The 20,273-nt window shown below is 40.6% G+C and overlaps 1 protein-coding gene across 1 annotated transcript in view; it reads right to left on the bottom strand.

Annotated features, from left to right (window-relative positions):
- SLC7A11 (solute carrier family 7 member 11) overlaps positions 1-20,273 on the bottom strand; it is an 83,619-nt gene that overhangs the window by 34,088 nt on the left and 29,258 nt on the right. The window contains exons 5-6 of the mRNA XM_019534353.1: positions 19,419-19,518; positions 15,639-15,683 (exon numbers count right to left, since the gene is read on the bottom strand). Of these exons, the coding sequence (XP_019389898.1) occupies positions 15,639-15,683; positions 19,419-19,518 (145 nt within the window). The remainder of the gene's footprint in view (positions 1-15,638; positions 15,684-19,418; positions 19,519-20,273) is intronic.

Consider the following 20,273-nt stretch of genomic DNA (forward strand, 5'->3'; position numbering starts at 1 on the left):
TGACCCCTGTGCAATGACTCATTCTCACATTCAGGATGAAGATTCATTACATAAGGGGACAAATCTTCAAAAGTATTATAATTCATTCTTACATGCTTCTGGCCTGGTCACATTCATTCGCTTCACACATGGGAAGCTAGAAGCCCCTCTGCCATCTTTGAGATCGTAACTATGACTCCTGATCTTTCCTCTTATCCAATATGCAGCCACAACAGCCTGTGCCACAGGCTAAACTAGACCTCCCTACCATCATGGTCAATGTGGTGGTAGCAGCTATGATCTCTCAGGTAAAATAATATATTTCCTATGACCTTTCAAGTAAAATAATATACTTCCTACATTCCTGAAACTTTAACTTTGTACCTGTTCTGCAACAGATTTCCAGCCTTGCAGTGTAAGCTCCAGTCAGCCACTAAATTCCTTGCTAAAAAAGCACTATTACAGATTCAGTACTGTATATACCCTAGTGAAAGGGGTTTTTTTAAGTGTCAAAATACACAAATATTGTCATGCATGTCAGGTATTAATGTGATGCATGAGAAGGAAGCCAAGGAGGTGGAGACTGGTGGGTTATATTATTTCATTGTTAAGTGATGAAGTGACATAAAGCAGAGATGAAAATCTTGACATATAGGTGGATTATGAGCAAAATCCTCTCTGAGCAAGGTGATTTCTACTAACCATGACTCATAGGAATAAACAAAGCAAAGAGCAAATACACCTCGCACTCAACAAATTATCACGTCACTAGATGAGGTGCTTGAGGTTGATACAAAGTAACCTGATCTACAACAGTGCAACACCAGACAATGCAAACAAAACATGAATTATAGAGATAAGCCATATCTGTCAACTCCCAACAACTGCAGGAACAATAAATACACAAACCATGATGCTCAGTCACAGAGCCACTAAACCAGCAAAGCACTGTAAAAGTCTTCCACAAACTTCAGTGTAAACTTTTTTCCTCCAAGTGGCTTTAGCAGCTTCAAAGCTAGAATGTGATTAGTCCTTCCCACAGAGAAACTCATGTGAAAACAGAGAAACAGGCAACTATGAACTTCCATTCAGTGAGTTTTCTGTCTTCTGCCCTGTCATAAGAAAGGCATTTTGGGTGCCATAGCAAAGAGCCATACCCTTCATCCCTCCCTCCCCACCCTGCTTCTCCCCTCCCACAACCCATCAGGATTCCTTCTTTAATCTTCACAGGTGGCCAACTAAATCATGTCTGTTGATTATCTTCACCTTCACCTTGGTAGCATGGCAGCTTCAAGCTGTTTTAACTCCTATGGAACAGCCATATGGAAAACAGTAGTGTGCAAGACACTGGACATCCCATGTATCTGCTCTGACTGGAACAGTATATCCGTAAATACAGCACACTGTATTTTCTTGCTTGGCTATTGATGTCACTAGTCAACCACCAGGAACACATTTTCCCATCCAATGAGAAGTACCTTGGTGAAACTTCTATGCCTTAAATAAAAGTCGTCTGATTTGAGTGTCAGTATTGCAAGTGCCAGCAATTCCTGAAGTCTGAATTGTTTTCAGAATCTACTTCTGAAGCTACATGGCTCCCAGCAAAGTCAGCCATGTTCATATTTCAATTTAGGCCCTTTACTTTTAGCAGCAGATGATATATAAACATAGGGGCATATCTACACGTGCATCCCTCCCACTGTGCAGTTGGTTACTGCACAGTCCCGGTGCCACTCGGGTCATTTCCAATGCTACTGAACAGTAGCAGCAACATGTAGTGTCTTGTTAAGATACACCCATATAGAGAGAGCTGGTTCTTAAGGCTTTTCATAATATAGACTATATATTAGCTGAGAGATCGTTTCATGGACTGTCTCCTCTCGGAGAGATTCCTCACCTTCCCACCCATTCACAATCTCACAACGTGTTTCTGGTAATTAAAGTGGTTGTTAACATAGAAGGTAAGATTGGGAAAGAATTTTAGTTGTGTTTATGAAATAACAGATTTCTCCTTCTTGAATCAGTGAATAACTTTCTTGTCTTATTCTGCACATTTCCTCAGTTCTTAGGTTTCCTTTTCTACCCAGACATGTTGCCTGGGCAACTGATTCTATTCTCCATGGTTTTTCTAAATGAGTGGTTCTCAACATGTTTAGGCTTGAGGAACCACTCCTATTTTTCACTCATTTTTTATTACAGAAAAATAATAGAGCAATTCTTCTGTTCCAAAGAACTCAGAAAAACTACAGCAAGTCAGTTTGTTTTGAACACTACAGGTTCTTGTATGAAAGCCTTGACTTTATCTTGTGAATTATGCTTACACACCTAAAAATGCTAACATTGAGTGGCACCCTGGAACAGTTGAAATTATCACACGGAATTACTCCAGACTGAATACCTCCATTTACTGTTTTTTTTTTTTTTTTTTTTTTTTAAGATAGCAACATCCTATCTCCAGGATTGTTCCTTCTCCGTGAAGGAACCGTCATCAAGTATGCCAAAGATCACCAAAAATTAGCAAACTAGTTTGGAAGCTGCTAATGCAGATAAGTAAAACCCAAGAGTACCCCAAAAATAGTACATACTCTATAACTTGGCCTATACCTATATAACGTTATGGCCTGTCCCATAGAAATTCAGTTTCTCTCTCTTCCCTCTCTATTCTTTGGCAAATTATAATTCCCACACACCTTTTATTCATACAATAGTTGACCACCTTTGCTATTCCTGTGCTGACACCCTTTTAAAACATCTTTGCTACCTTCTTAAAACATGAAAGATTATTAGCCTAGCAAGATGGCATAATTTAAGATTAGTTACTACAACAGCCTATTAAGATGAAGCAAAAAAAATAATAAGTGCTGAAACTTCTGTATTAATTTAGTACCGCTTGTACACTAGTCAACTAGCAGTGATTTTGCTAAAGACAATCCTGAGCTAAAGTATTTATTTTTTATTTCCCACTCCAATTTTTACCTTTTTTCTTCCTTTTGCTGTCCAGATATGAAAGGGTTTCTAATTCTAACATCAACTGTACAGGAATAGTACTTCTTACTACTAAAGCCTACGCCAAGGAAGTCAAGTAAGTTTTTGTCTGGTTTGTTCTCAAAGCCTCAGGATCCAATCCTGCAGTTTTTACTAATGTGAATACGGCCACGCACAGATTTCAATATGACTATTTGTGTGAGTATGGGTAGCCAGATAGTGTTGTGGGATTCTGCCCCATTATAACTGTAGATGAAACCGTATATATTTTTTATTTCACAGTGAATTAAAGCATCAGCCTTTTTACCATAATTTTGTAAGACATTGCCATTGTCCTAATCAACTGGCAAAATTTATCTCTGCAGCATTTATAGGAGCTACAGATTAGATCAGCTCCATCCCTGACTGATATACACATGCATTGATTGGCATACCAGCTCAACCTTTGTCACAGATAGCTCTTCACAGCAGCCAACCTGTTAAATGGAGCTTCACACTTCTGTAATTTTTACATTAAAATAGAATGACAATGCTATGGGAATAGGAGACAGGAGGCCAGAAAGTCATCTGATTTTAAAGTACTATTGGATTGTCTTCTCAGAAAACCAATTCAAAAGTCAGATAGGTTTTTGGAAAGCAGTTTCCAGTGGCAAAGATTACAAATGCCTTAAACTTCAACGAGAGATAATTTCTATTTCCCATGGTATAACATTACAGCAAATGACTCTCTGTACAGGTATGCTTCCCAAAATATTTAAATAAAAACTATTTCAACAGGTGGAAAAAGTTGGAGGGGGAAAGAAATACCATGCTGAAGATATATTAGGAATTCTTACAGACACTGATTTTGAGCTGATAGTTTTGGGATAGTCTATTTCTAAATGTGCAGCATTTAAAAAGGGGCGTATCCTGGAAAACATGAACAAACCGGGGCATTCTGGGTTTCTCCATGGAGGTGACAAGGGAGAATTATCCCCCTGACAAATCTGCTGTTTTACTGTACACTCCTTCAGATGCAGCAGCCTACACTGCTCTCACCTACTCCAGGTCACAAATGAATCTATGTACTGATTCATTGTTCTTTGCCCCGCTCACTCCTTCAACAGACCCTTCAGTTGTACTCAAATCGTCATTTGGTCACAGAAAAAGCACGTGTGTCATATGCAGGAGTCACAGACTTGACTTACAATTCTGAAAAACTCTTTGCACATCAGGTTCCTTGAGACTCGGCCTGTATCTTTCACACAGACAGATACACAGTGTTTCTGTCTCTCCCATATTGTCTCACTTCACCAGTATTGTTCAACAACCTATGGCCTACTATATCCACAGTGGAGGGAGGAAGGAATGTCCCTTATAGCTAGTATCAGGGGTTTGCCTTAAACAAAGAAGGTCAAAGAAATTTACACTTGGAGGGCTAAGTCTACATTGCCAATTAGCCATGTTGTAGGTAGGAGATAAAACAGATGGTGTTATGCAAGGTAACCCAGTATTCCAAGAGACCTCAGCAGCTGCAACACTTCCCACTGCAAACAAAAAAGGGTTCTTGTTCAGGTTAGATAATCTGAATTAGCCAACTGATTAAAATAGCAATGAAAACAAAACAGCTAATTCCCCTCTGGGCTTGAATTCTAGCCACTAACCTGAGTTAAAATCAAGTTCTCTTGATCTCACCTTCAGCTGGTTGGAAATTTTTCAACAAAATGCCAGTTTGTTAAACCCAAAAGGCTAGGGACAGAAGTTAGACAAACTGGTTTGAGTGACCGGAAACAGGGTTCAAATCGGTAACACAACAGAACTTAAGCGCACTTAAACTGCTTTCAAAATGGCTGAAACTGGTTCAAGATAAACCTGGCTGGATGTAGTATCACAGGGTTTTCAATCTTTTTCAATCAGTGTACCTCCAGCGGCCAGACATGGAGAAGTGTATCCCCAGCAACCAGACGCAGAGCTGGGGGGTAGGGGTGAGGGTGAGGTACACAGCCGGGCACCAAGGGGGGGTGACACGTGGCCAGATGTGGCATGGGGGGAGGGGGATGGTGCGGGGCCAGGTGCAAAGTGATGGCAGCTGCCATGTGCGAGGTTCCCCCGTCCCCCACATCCGGCTGGGTGGCCACCACCTGCATGGGATAGTGTTTGGCAGTGCTTCGTCCCCTCCCACCCGTGAGTACACCCTAGGGCCTTCTCAAGTATCCCTGGTTGACAGCACCTATAGTATCAGGCTGAACTGATTTAGGTCCAACTGGCTTATGGAACTTCTGTCCCAGATCCCTTCCCAGTTCGAGTTGGCTCTCAGACCCCCAGCATCCCAGGATGTGTTGCAGCCCTGAGTTGTATTGTCTGCTCCAGGGGAGCAGGGTTGGTTCATCTCTATTCCCAAGCCAGAGCACTATCACTGCTCTGGCTGGCTGAGAAGGGGGAGAGGGGGGAAAAGTTGGCTCTGGACTCTAAGTGGGGCCTGCATAGTTGGGATGAAGCAGTGTTGGGGGAGGGTAGCTAAATGCCAGCCCAGGCTGACACACTGAGGTGAGGGGGAAGGGGACCTCAGCCAGAGTCTGCCTGGCAGGGAAAGAGCAGCCCCTGCCAGGCTTTTCCCCTGCTCTCTGCTTGAGTGGACAGCAGAAGCATGTCAGATGCTAGGCTGGGTGGACACACTGGGGGAGAGAAGGGAGGGTTTAAGCTCCCTCCCCTACCTGGACAGGACCTCAGCTGGGGTCTACCTGGCAGAGGTAGAAGGGGGAGAAGAGCATGGCCAGGCCCCAGCCAGCCCACTGAGTATGTTGGGGGGATGGGGTTTAAACCCTCACCCTGACCTGCATGAGCCTCAGCTGAGGTGTGCTGGGGGGGTGGGGAAGGGAGAAGAAGCATCCCCTTTAAGGTTTTTCCTTTGCTCCCTGCTTAACCAGACGGGTGGGAGTGGGGGGTATGGCCAGGCCCCACCTGGGCCAGCACATGGAGGCATGGGGGAAAAGCCTTGGAGAGCTTCTCTCCCAGCTTCCCTCCCTTTCCTCTAGCAGTGGCTGGAAGGCTGGAAGGTGTTCTCTAGTGCCCCCCAGCTTCTGGCCTGAGACACTGCAGGCATGTGGCTGCATTTCTGGAATCAAAAGTTAATGTCTGTTCACTTGCTTCTTGGTTCAAACTTAGTTTAAACTGACCTGAAAAGACTGAATTGATTCACCCTCAGGCTTTTTGATTGTCTGTACTTAGCCAAAATGTTTTGTCTGAATCACTTCTGGTTCAATAACAGAATCCAAGTCAGGCTTCCATGTTTTCACCACAACTAGAGCCAGAAATTACACATAAACTGGTATAAGTTGTCAGAAACTGGTTCAAATCTGTAACACAACATCACCAAATGAAACGAATCAGCTGTGCTGGGATGTGTCCCAGCATAGCTGATCAGCTTCATTGGGCAAACCACGGGTTATCCATTGTCCTGCCCGTTGATCTTGTGGGACAACGGAAAACCCCTCATGCCCTTGGAGCACCTGCCTGGGGTGGATGGAGACCATAGGCAGCTCCAGGCACCAGCACTCTTCCATCATCAAGTAAACAGACATCCACTGCTAAATAGGGGTACAAATCAAGACCACCTTTGTCACAGACACTATTTGCTGGGCAACAAGGGGCATGGATGTCCTGCTGGCCTTTATGCCATCATAAACATTTTTATAGTGGTAGAAAGGCGATAAAAGGCAACATCTGTTCCTGTCCTCAGAGAACCATCCACAAGAGGCTTTTCCAGGTTGCAGAAGCAGAGAAAGAAGGAAACAGGCCCCTTCTCTACAATGATTCCCTTTGGAACTCTTTTCCCCCTGTTCTTTTGCAGAGCCCATCCCAGATCCTTCATCCAATAATCAGGGAATCTGGGCTCTTTATGTAACCCTTTATATGCTAAGGTTTAAAGAGCATGTTCAGACTAATTAGAATTCATTCGAATGGCCAGCAAACTACTAAGCAAAAATTACTGTGTTGTTTTTCAGCTGATTTCTTCCCATATACCCAAGGGACCCCAATGCATTTTAGATTAAAAGACCTGAAAGCTGTTGGCTTAATAATGAGACTATTTTGAGGCTGCAGAAGCTCTAAAAAACTCCTAAAAGCAATAATGATTTTTTTTTTTATTGCACTCTCAGTTTTCAAAGATCTGGGCATATACATTATTCTTCAAAAATTTAGTTAAAAAATATCTGTCCAAGACTGAGGGGCCAGGTTTCTGAAAGGAGTGGACAGGCAATTTACAAAAAAAATCACCAAAAATAAAAGGCGAATGTAATGGAAACTCGTATCATTAACAAGAGAGATGCAGAGTGAAAATCGACATGTTTATTGAATGATAGTAACGTAACAGGAACATTCATTTTATAAAGAAAAATCTTTGTATGGACAAGGCAACTTCCTATGGGCTTAGCAACTCTCTCTCTCTGCCTCCCTTCATCGTACCCCATCCACAAGTGCAGACACACACACACATGCACACAGTGTGTGTGTGTGTATTACAGAATACTACTCATTGAAGCTTCAGAGACTTTATGAGTGGCAACCCCAATGTTTATCTTTGAAGCAAGAACTTCTACCTGGTAAATTAATTTGCTTTGTTTTCTATGCTCAGCACATTCTCTTCATGGTTAGGGAATTACTGGTACCTAAAGACCCACTCATCAAACTTAAGCCTTAAAATAAAGCAAGATTAACAATGCAAAGTTTTCCAGAGGAGGTGGAAGATTCACCATTACTTATTGTCTTTAAAGTGCAGGTTGATAACTTTTAAAATTAGATTTCATAGCTTTCATAGACATTAGGGCTGGAAAGGACCTCGGAGGATCTTCAAGTCCAGTCCCCTGCCCCAGGGGCAGGAAGTCAGCTAGGGTCAAAGGACCCCAGGTTTTACTACAAAATCTACAGCCTAAACATGTAGGAAAAGAAATGCTAGACAGGTGCAGTGGGCCCTGGGGGCTCTGGAACCTGGATATCCAGGGGTCAGAAAAGCCAATGGAAAAAGAAAACAGCAGTGCATGCACAGACAGCGCACGCCACTGGGGTGACTTGCCATGCACCAAAGTGTGTGTGGCACAGGCATTCTCTGCAGACAAGTAGCTGTGGCTCAAGATGTACCGCTGCTACTTGTCTTCAGGGAACCAAACATCCACGCTTATCTGGACATGGTCTATGAGTCTTTGAAGCTCCATGATTATTTCATTCTTTCATGGGCCATGGAGAGAGTAGAACCTGTGCGCTGTCCTAACTGCATATAACATTTTCACTCACTGTGCATATAGCAGAAATAATCTCTGTCATGCCAACGCTGGACTATTTTAAGGTAGGTATCCAGAGAATTTTTAAGATACTATTAAAGCTTTACCCTGCCCACTGAGTAGGAAGGTTTTCCTGGAGCCTGGTCTGCTCACTAGGAGATAATGAGCATCAAAGATGCTAATTACTTTCTATGACCCTAGATTTAAGAAGGAATAAGATTTTTTTTAAAACGTTATTTTGAAATAGTTGTTTTAAAAATGTATAGTCTGATTTTAAAGAAAAAATATTCAAATAAAAAAATATCACAAGGAACCACAAATTACACTGAGAAAAAATTATATTCTCAGTTACTTCCTATTTCACTTAAGGAGAGTTCAAACCTTATAAATTCACATGAGCAAATAATCTTTGCAGAATGTGTAAAGGATTAATATTTTTCACCTTTGATAATCTCCAGATAAAATATTACAATATAATTCTATAATTTACACACCACATATTTGGCAATTTGGCCTTACATGAACAAAGTGACTTTAAGCCAAATGTATTCTTTAGGCACGCATGAAGCAGAACAAGAGGTATTTGTTCTGTGTCTTCCTTCCTTTAGGCAGGATGCCTTAGCCTAGGACAGCCTCTAAAGAAAAGAAAAAAATACCAGTACCCAACTGCACTAGATTGCTTAGAAATACATTTGGAAAGAAAACTAGACCCATTTCATATATGCCAATGGTCCTAGACACTGATGCTGCTCATTTGCATGCATGTTTACATACTTATGTCCTATTGATGCTTCCATTAATAGAACATAAAGATAAGGACCTGTGTAAATCTTTATCAAATTGGAGCCCTAACAGGAAAAAGGCATCTCTTTCCCTTGAACTATTAAAAATAATGCTTGTAAATACAAATTATATTTTCAAAGTTAGAGTTAGAACCTATTCAACACTAGCACCCCCACTTTCTGCTCCTACACACTTTCCACCTAAGGATCTCAAGGTAATAAAACTTGACTGAAGCCCTAAACCAGAAGTAGATATTATCATCTGCATTTACCACATGTGTAAACTAAGGAACAAGGAAGTTAAGACCCAAATGTTTACATCAGGGCACATGTACAGTAATCAAATGCACTTAAATGAATTTCTAAAATCCTGTTTTCAGCAGCTCTGGGCAGCCACAGCTCCCAGTGGGCCCTTACTGTAATTCATGCTTGCTTTGTCACATTCTAATGGCAGGACAAAACTAAGGTTTATGAGGCCATTGTAGCTTTGCACTAACATACTGTATCTTGTAGCTCAGGTTATAGAGGTTCATGCAATTATGTCGTGAGGTTCTGGGTTTGATGCCAAGGGTCAGTCTTAAATGTATTAAATGACATCAGCATGTCTAAAATCAGTCCAGGGAGGAAGAAAGAATAACATATCCTGCACTTATACAGGAAGTTTGTAGCTGATCCAGGAATTTAACCAAGGCCAATTCAACCTAGTACCTTACCTACAACACCATTATCCTTCTCGACTCAAAACTACCAAAAACATTAGAATTTTTTTTCAGGTCATAGTTTTAGCTTAATGCATTTTCTGATAACTAGCAGAAGCAATATGTATAATATATACATTTTCCTTCAAGAAGCAGAGCTGGTCTCTGGAGCATCAAATAGTGAAATAAACAAAACAACAAGGATACAGCAATGGTGTTGCCTTGCTTCCTAATCATGAAAACACTGAATATTTTCATTTCCATGAATATTTTGTTAGGAGGCAGACTGACAGATTTGGAATCCCAATCTGAATGGTTAGTGACAGTGTGATTTAAGTTACTGATTTAAATCAGGATTCCATTGAAAAATGCCAAAAATTGGGGGGGGGGGGAAATACAAACTGCTGAAATGTTGGAATTATTCAGATATTCCTGAGGTACTGTCTCTGCATTCATTTACATCCCTATCATGCTCAGAAAGTACTGGATATTTTCCTCACACAAAGCACTTCTCCCTTTTAGTTTTCATGACATAAGTGTGACATTCAGGTTTTAATTCATATAAGTTGGAAGCAGACAATACATCTATTAAGCATGATGCACAGATTATTTAAACCCAATACAAAAGAAATAACAGATCATACAAAGCAGTTAGATGCCCTGCTTTTCCAAAATGACTGATGATTGCAAGACTTGGTAACTTGCTATGAGCCTTAGAAAAGAAGGAATAAATGAAGTGAGAAGAACACTGGAAAAGTCTAATAGACAAACTGACTAATCTCAGACCCCAAGGTCATAGCAAAGCAATTCATTTCTTGGCTTTTCAACAGCACAAGACATGATTTATCAATCTGAGACCAGGCTTATAAACACTATACATCTCAATAATACATTCTTTGCACTGTGTAACTTTTTAAACAATGATAGATTGCCTGGGTTGGGCCAAAGTTATTTTACAAACAGAAACAGAATATTTGCAAATAAAATGACCCCATTTACAAAAAAGGAGATTATGCCACATATATTTAATCACAGCTTCTAACAGTACCATTTCAGAGCAACAATATTTCCTTATACTAGATTTTACCACCTTCAGATATTTGTATAAATTGTTATTAGACCTTACATCTTTTTAAAATATCTCTTCTTCATCATTTTATGTTGGCATTACACAAGACTTGTTTCTTCAGTGTAAGAGTAACAGCAAAATATAGCTTATATTTCCAGAGAAGAGGGATAATTTTGTGCTTAAACCCGGATTCAAGAGGTCCAGGTATAGTTTAAGATTACTTTAATTTCCAGCTTAACTAGACTGGGGGGACACGTGTGGAAAAGGGGACTTTACATGGTGGTAGTTCTGGGGAGCCCAGGCAGCCCCCATGGCATGCAGCCTACATGGTGGACAGCCCAGGACCCCTGACCGATGCACCATGTAGTATCCAGCTGCAACAGGTCTGTCTTAATCAGATGTTTGAGCAGTATCTGCCATAATAGGGCCCTGATCTTCATTGGGCTTTCAAGGTATTGCTATAATGTACATATATATACTACTAATATATACAGTTTCTTTCAGATGATGGAATCCTAAATATTCCTTACAAACTAAGGTCCCAATCCTGGAATCTGATCCACGCTCAAGAGAAGCCAAGATATAATAGCTACATCAGAACTGCTATTGTAGTCTTGGCTGGAAGGACAGCGAGGCAGCATAATTCCCCTGAACCTCAGGGTAAATCCAAAGACTATATATTAGAAATGAGTGTGAAAGCTCAGTGAACTCCATTTCAGTCATCTCTATTCACATCCTGATATTGCTGCCCAAAGTCTCAAACTTATTTTCTTTCTTTCAAACTACTGGTTGTTAGCTCATTAACTTGTTTTCCAGACAATACATCATATCACCCAAGTCCTGACAAGGCCTAATCCTTATAATGTATGAGAACTGAAAAGATCAAAGCTCCAACTGGCATGACTACATGAAGTCATTTTAATGAAGTTTTGCTTTAAGGGTTATTCAAATATTTCTTCTTGAATAATAATCATTATCGACTCAACCACACATATGTAAAAGTTAATTTTATAGAATGGAAAAAAAAACATGGCTATTGTATTGCACTGCAGTTGCATATATGCTTAGTAACACCTTTTTCAGGTTATTAAAATAAATTGCATACCAAAGCAGCTAAACTCTGCAACCTTCAAAGCTATGAGAAACTAACATTAACCTCCATGTTGCTTCAAGCCTCATTAGTACTTGAAGATATCATCTCTTTATGTTTGTGCTTACAAGAAATAAAAAAATTAATTCCAAAACATGAGAAGGGGCAATGTAGAGATTTTTAGTAGAAGACAGAAGACGCACAGTTATTCTTACGCTTACGATAAACTGTGATACGTGTAAACACTTTTCTGGACAAGACTGTATCATATCCAAAATAGGTATCAGCCATCTTCCCAAACAACAATACAACTTCAAACATAAATTGCATTTTCCTTCATTTTCTGACTTCCCTCCTTCTATATTTTTGCCTTTTCCCCAAAATTCCTATAGCCTCTTTTTCCTCCACTTATTTTCAGCAGCTGAGCACTCTTCTACCATAACACGCTACTGTGCAGTATTATTAGGATACTGTGCATTTAGCTTCTCATGTAGACACTCCCCTCATGTTCTTTTGCACAATCTGTACCATATTTGCCCATACTAATCACCCCTCACAACTTAGCTGAGCAAAAGGATTCAGAGGCTCAGTAAGTTAAAAGGAAGAAAACAAGTCTCAACAAAGGGGGGCACCTGGCAGCTTGTTGCAAGTACTCTATGTGATAGACAACTCTCCCCCCCAGTGATGCAATTAAGTATATTCCCACTTAACTTTTTGAGTACATATTAACTGTGGGTTTGGAGAAGACTGGTTTAAAGCTGTTTGAGAGTCATCTGATCACTCAGCCAAGTACCAGCTGCCAGTTATTTTATACACGGCAACACACCTGCAAATGTACAACTGTAATGGGTTGTGAAGCAAACACATGCCCTGACACATCATAATGCAGAAAGAATCTTTACATACTCCTTGGCTTCTCAAAGGAATTTGCATCTACAGCCATTTACAAAATATTACAAATGACGTACCTGGAGCAGTTACAACTGTTAACATGTTGACAGCAATATCCCTAATTCTTATTTAAATCTTATAATGTAATACCTGTCTAACACAGCTTTACCATATGAGTTCTTTAACATAATACATATGCAAAGGAAAGTCAGCATTTCAACCCAAAGAATTTCTATGTTACTGGGAGGTCTGTTAAATGGCTATTTCACCAATGCCACTTAGTAGCCTGATTCACTGCTCATTAAAATTAATGGAGAGACTCCTACTGATTTCAGTAGAAGTTGGGTTAGGCCCTATTAGAATTAGTCTATGCTATCCTGAAGGCCTTTTTGCTATACTAGTTAGGCAGTTTTATGTTTCAGCTCTGACTCCAGTGAGATTCCTATTATAATGCAAAATTTCTCTCAGGATCTGCCTTAGCAGAATCTCTCCAACAGAACCTGAACATAGCAACTGAACTAAAAAATGCCCAATGTTTTATTTAACTGCTTCTCTTTCAGGACTGCTTAATGGAGTCGAAAACCTGATTTATTGGTGGCACAAAGGTCTCATTCAGCATAGCAGGTAATAATTCGTTCAGTCCAATTATGCTTTGTGAGTTATTAAATAATGCATTGGAAACCTTGATCTCTTCTCTTATCTACTTCTCCTTTTATCTGAAGAATATGTCCTCAGATGCACTGTAAACACAGGGCATCTTCCTTTATCTCCCTCTCAATCAGCATCCTGAACAGAAAGAGTGAAGTGAAGCTTCAACAGCTTTGTAGTAAAGAGGAAACAATGCTACCCATGCAAGGTAGAGCCTTAAATTATGACAACACCTTTTAAAGGAACACACTGAATCTGACGGGTTATCTGGGCCCAGCTATTTTGCATATCTGAAGTAGCATACCTCTCACATTTCTTGGATCTGCTCCAGCAGTGCAGAGAGACAGTTCAACCAGCTCTCTAAGCATTCACTTTTGATAAAGAAAATCCCAGACTGGATACTCCCAAGAGAGGCACCTTTACAAGCCACCTTGGCATTCACCTCCTCCCCAAGTGTGCTAAACACACCTCAGCTGAACATGAGGATATAATCCAGAGCATGTAATGCAATATACTTTGTTGATAAAAAACAATGACTCATATGTCCTAACCATTGGAGAGTACATGTGGATGTTACATTAAGATCAAACTAACTAGGCTTAGGTTGTTCTACATGCCAATCCATGCAGCTGTTTGGGGCAGTTGACTATGTTAGATTGGGAAAGGGTTAGCCTGATCTACCAAACATCTGCACCTACCCACCCCACCCATCCTGACAATTATTTTTAGCCCCCGACCCTCTCACCCCCAGGTGAATAATCATCCTGCACACCCATCAACTCCCCCCTCACCAACCAACCTAGCAACTGCTCCCAATCCCAACGCCTCCCCTCCCCCTAACCCACCAAATTTCCCTGTGGACCCACTGGCTCCCCCAATCCCATCCGCCACTCCCTGTCCCCCGAGTTATTAGATTGGGTTCCCGGTGAGGCTTCCAGTGTCAGCAAATGTGGTCATAAACTGCTTGGGATCTACAATCACACATCTTAAAGTAAACTACATGATTGTAAATCAGATGCGGCAAATGTCTGCATGTACCCACATTCTCAAAAATATGTAGGTTTCCACATGATTTTGTACTCATTTAAGTTAATGGCAGAAAACTTCTGTTGGTATAAACAGAAGAGGATTGCCCTCCAAAGATTTCCAAAACAAAAACCATCAGTAACTTACTCTTAAGTCAATTACTACTTGTGTATTTGTGTAGAACAGCACATATGTACTAATGACAGTTACATGATAATTTGCAAAGCTTCAAGATCACCAGTGCTCAATCTTTAGGCTGTACAGGCCAGATGAGTGATGTGGGGGCTGGTCTTTGGAACAGATCAGGTCCAACATGGCCTCTCCTGGCCCTCGCGTGCCAGGACTGGGCCACTGGTACAGGGAGAAGGGCGTGGTCCACTAGTCCTTGATCCATGAAATATACTGATATTGTATAATTCTAAATTATCAGTATTTTTTGGCACTACGTAAGTTAAACATCTTAGTGACGTCTAAGCATATTATATCTTTATCAAGTAAACTTGTAAACTGTCCTCAAAGAATGAACTTGTATTTATTTGATGAAACCTGTTTTCAGTCATCCACCAGACTTACAATCATTCAATGAGGTACTACTGGGACCTAGAGCATACATCTCCCAAACCAAAGTTCCACAACTTTTCCAAGTTTCCTTCGCATGTATTACAAATAGGTATTTAAGGAGTAATTTATGTTCCCCTATATAAGGTCTGTAACAGACCTTCCTGTCATGCTGTCATGCTCTCCTGGGGCCTTTGTCAGTTAATAAGTTGATCTAGATGCATTCCTGATTCTGAAGTCATGAGTTTTCATTAACTTTCAAACAAGAAGAATTAGGTATTTAGACCAATATTTAAGTAATAATAAAGTTTGCACATAACGGAGCACTCAGAAAAATTCTTGGGTCTGATTTTCCATGAAAGACTACAAGAATGAAGCCATTGATGGTTACTTGCATCCTGAAGGAGAGAATCAGAACCCTAGAGACCTACTTACTTTTCTGCTTTCTGTGCACATAAAAGCAGAATACACAACAAGGTCACAACAGGCCAAAAATAGCAAATCTTCAAGCAGTAGCAATTCAAATAGATACCAGATCTGCTGGAAAAGCAAGCAACTTGACTAGAATGCAGAATTTCCAAAGATCTCTGCTTCTCTCGCCGCATTTTGAATGTTGCATTTGTTTTAAAAAGGGAAAGGGAAAAATAATATACGTACTTCTCTGGATTTTCCACTTCTTCAGTAACAAAATTGAGGTAAAACCTAGAAGCAGGAAAAATTATTATAAAGGGTTTTGTTTTAAAACAACATTTTCATTTTAGATTAATTTTCAAAGAGGCTTATGGGTATTTTTGGTTCATTTAACAGGCCAGTCAATTATCACTCTTTATAGACCTACCTGTACAATTATATTAATGGAACAAATCACACCTGGGCACTCTTCTCTCTTACATTTTGGAAGGGAAGATTTTCTTTTCTGTCATAAAACAGACCTCAAAATTCTAGGCACAGCGTCACTGTGCTTTAAGTTCTTTTCAAGATCACATACTGAATAAGCGTAGCTAAAAACCCTTTTCAACTAACTTAAGTCTGAAGACTTAGGCCCTGACCTTAAGCTTGCATTTAATGTAATGACAAAAAAAGATGACATCAGTAACCTTGACCAGATCATCACAGAGACCAGGTTAAAAGTAATCCCCAAAAAAACCCTCTAAACTTTCAGTCAATACTGGAAGTTACAGCCAATATCAGGTATAGAACCAGCAACCCAGGATGCTCTTCCCATAAGCTATGGCACAATTGTCAGCATAACCAATGAGCAGGCTGCACTCAAGGGAGTGTGGTGCATATTTATTTGCAAGGCTATGAACACTAGTAAGTTTAAAGTTAAGTGGTTATTATTTCTATACTTTGAAGTACACAGAGCATAACAGGGATGGGGAAGTGAGGTGGGGATACTGGTTATGACTAATAAGGCACTGCCATTTGAGCTCATATTTTAGGTCTTATTCCTGCTGCTAGGCAGAAGTCTCCTGACATAGACTCTTTTCCTGATTGTCACATTCTACCTGGCATTTACATACCTTGCTCTTGCTACATAAACCACAAATACAGCCAATAAATATCCCTGTTATTTTTGTTCCTTATTTTAATGTTAGGCTATAGCGCGTATGCTAAATTCTGCCAGTAACATGAAACAAAGCATAACATTTTTCTGTGCTCCTTAAAGTAGCAACTAACCAAACAAAGCTATTGACATGCTGCTTAGTGCTGTGGACTGTCCTGTTCTGAAGCAATCAATCTGAGCTGGTGACAGAGAGATAAGCAGGTTGGGATAAGCACTGCCAAAAGTTGTATATCTTTAGGTCTTAATTACTTTTGCAAGTGGCCATTGAGAAACTTGGACTGAAAATTTGTAAGTGAGAAGGGAAAACAGCAATATTAAAAACAATTACACAAGTTTTGGGATGATCAGTGTAATGTCTGGGATGGAACAAAACAGCATGACTAAAATCATATTTTTAGACCTCCTCTTTCACTGTCTGCAATCTCTGCTCCAGTGGTGACTAAACTGAACCAAGGGACTCTCAGAAAGGCAATACATATAAAAATAGATTGTAAGACAAGTATTTTAATGTAGATGTAATGTATTTTAATCTCATTGTATATGTATGCCTCAGAGGGAATATGTGAGTGTGTGTACGGATCCATGTGCCCTCATGAGAGAAATTCTATATAAAAGAGGTAGATTTCTCTGAGCCATCAATATGCCACCTTCATTTTAAGGACACAGGCTGTAGCCATATTGGTCTACATGGAACAGGAATCAGAACTTGCAGCAGAGGTGATATCTTTTATTAAACTAACTAGATATTTGCAAAACAAAATGAATTATTCCAACCAGGAGACCTTATAACACTTTCAGCTCTCTTGTGAAATATGAATTTTCACTTCCATCTAGGAGAAATTTTACAATCTCTGCATTCTCCTTTGCCTGAGGAAGGGCAAGTGTGCGCAAAAGCTTGCAAATTAATTTTTTTGCAAATATCTAGCTGGTCTAATTAAAGATATTACCTCCATTTTATGAAGTAACAGGCAAAGGCCATGAACCCTCTTGGGTGACCCATGTACAACTTACTAAAAGAGTTTTGTTCACAGTTATAATTCCCTTGCAACAGAGGAATAAAAGGCTAACAGAGAACTCTACTACACGTGCTTGCTTCATAAATAAATAAATAAATAACTTAGCACTCAGTTCTAATCTTTTATATAAAATAAGGTACTCTTCTACCTGGGACACTCTGGTAAAGGAAAAGAAGGCTAACAAATAAAGATCTCTCCATCTAAATCCAGTCTGTGTATTGTAGTATTATCTAAAGTATGCCTGTATTGCACAAGGGAAGCACTGACTAGATATGAATAAATGGTAAGGAAGAATCTCAGAACATCAACTTGTTTCAAGCCAGCAACTGTGGAGCTAGTTACAGGGAGGGAAAAGAACTCAAAAGGTAATTGCTGAGGAAGATACCTGCAGTTCATATCAAATGGCACATTACTCCTATGGAAAAAAATGTTAACGACTCGTGCATGCATGTGTACACATGCAGTTAATGTGCATGACTAAACTGCAGAGCAATTTGCTCCTGAGAGCAGCATCTACACTTGCACCTGGGACAGCAGCAAATTGAGCCAGGGAGGAGCATTTTAGGCCAGGGCTGCTCCTGCTCTGCCCCACTGCAGCAGCCAAGGGCAGCTCCAAGTTCTGGCCACAACTCTCCAAGTGCCAGCCTCAGGCTGGCAGGGGGCATGGGGGTCAGTCCTGTGGTTTGGCTGATGGCAGCAGGGTGGCACATGGTCTGGGGGGACAGGGGGCACAAGGGGTCAGGTCCAGGCAGTGGGTGACTGCGTTGGGTGGCAGAGGAACTGGCTAGGCTACAAGGCTCCTGCAGCTGCTGAGCCATTTGGCTAGGCAGCAGACAGGAGTGTGGCCCTCTGCTGGTTGGGCTGACCAGCCACAATTTGTACCCAGGTCAGTGTCTTCATGTGCATTGCTGCACAGTAAGTAACTCCACAGCACAGTAGTACTTGCATTTACAAGTATTATCCTGCTACAGAGTTAGTTTATTGTGACCTAATAGGGCCACACATGTAGATGCACAATGTTTACTGTGCAGTAAACAAGTCGTGTAGATGTGCCGATAAAGCAATATACTACTTAGCTGGCATGTCTACACAACAAGCTACTGAACAGTGGTTACTGCACATTTATTTAGTACTTATATAATCAAGTATTAAATAAATGTGCAGTAATTGGAGTTACTGCGCAGTAGTGCTGGTGAACACTTTTAAGGTTTACTGCTGCTCAGTAGCCTAATAATACTGCACAGTGGCATATTAGTACTGCTGGTGCTGTGACTGTGCAGTATTATTCAGTTGCTATGCTGGGCACATCTACATGAGATGCTACCAGTAAGAAAAAAAAAACAGAATTTACTCTTATGGCATTACTTTATGACCTACTTAGATTTATTAGTAAATTTAAGCATTTAGTAATTATTTTCATGAAGTAGATGTTCAAGTCCACATGGACCACATTTTTTCTTGAAAATTATCCATTTATTTAACAAAAGGAATGCTTTCATTAAAGAGCTTTTTAATATGTATTATATACATTCTAAGAATAGCCATAAAATTTTAAATGCTTTCCTTGTTGTTCGCTTCAGTTCTAGCTTTGAAGCCAAAAATATAGGAACCAATGATTATTTAGATCGTGCTTATTTTCTTGTCCCTGCAATATGATTCTATTTCCTCACTGTGGCTACTTCTAGAGTAACTACAGAATAACTAAGAGTGGCAGATTTTTTTCCTGAATATAGTTCCAAACAAGACTAAGAATGTGCCAGTCAATTTACTGCCTCAATAAATAGCTTTGTTACAAAATAAATGTTCATTTCCAGTACAATCTTTAATGCAAGTGCATATCTTTGGTTAACTTACCAGCCTGAATAGGCATACATTCCTGAATAGAAAGCAAGAGGTAGTCCCATAACACTGGTATTTGTCCCTTCAAATGCTTTTTTAAAGTGCTGAATTTCCCCTGCAATGTAAGTAGAAAATATGTTGAATCCTAACACCTGAAACATTGCTTTAATTTAATTTTAATTTAATCATGTTTGCTTAGGGATAGATTGCGACTTCCTGATCCCCTTCCCAAAAAAAAGTTTTTTTAAATGACATTATGGAGAAGTTGCACTGAATTCAGATTCTACTGTTAGTCTCAAGGGCTAGGGACAGACATTCAAAAAGCTGGAGCCTGAATTGATTCAACCTTTGCAAGTTAGTCTAACCTGCCTAGGCTGAACTGGTTTGAAAGAGGACAAACATTCTCTCTGGGCTGAGGCAATGCAGGCACATGTCTGCAGTTGCTCAGGCCAGGAGCAGGGAAGCTGTGCTGGGGGGGCCGGGGCATGGTCAGTCCAGGCTGAACTGGCCAGAGAGGTTTAATTCCTCACCCTCTCTATCCCACTGGCAGGGACTAGAGTCAAGTCTGCTGGGTGCTCTCCCAAAGGGGGACCAGGAGGAGAGTTAGTCTCCCCTCTACCCCCACTGGCAGCTGGGTTTGCCTGCCATTGCCACCAGTCTCCCTACCCCGGATTAGGCCCCCTGCTGGATGACATCAGAATAACCCCTTTTCCTGCCCCCCCCCCTAAGGTGCCCTGCTGGCTGGCATCTAGCCATGCCTCCGCCCCACCACTGCAACAGGAAGGGGCAAGGCCTATCATAATGTGGGGAAGAATGAGTGCTGGCAGAGCTGTGGCAGGCTGTGCACAGCAGCACTGGGGTCTGGAGCAG

This window comes from Crocodylus porosus, unplaced genomic scaffold, assembly GCF_001723895.1.
Source record: "Crocodylus porosus isolate Cpor-Errol unplaced genomic scaffold, CroPor_comp1, whole genome shotgun sequence".
NCBI classification, from domain to species: Eukaryota; Metazoa; Chordata; order Crocodylia; family Crocodylidae; genus Crocodylus; species Crocodylus porosus.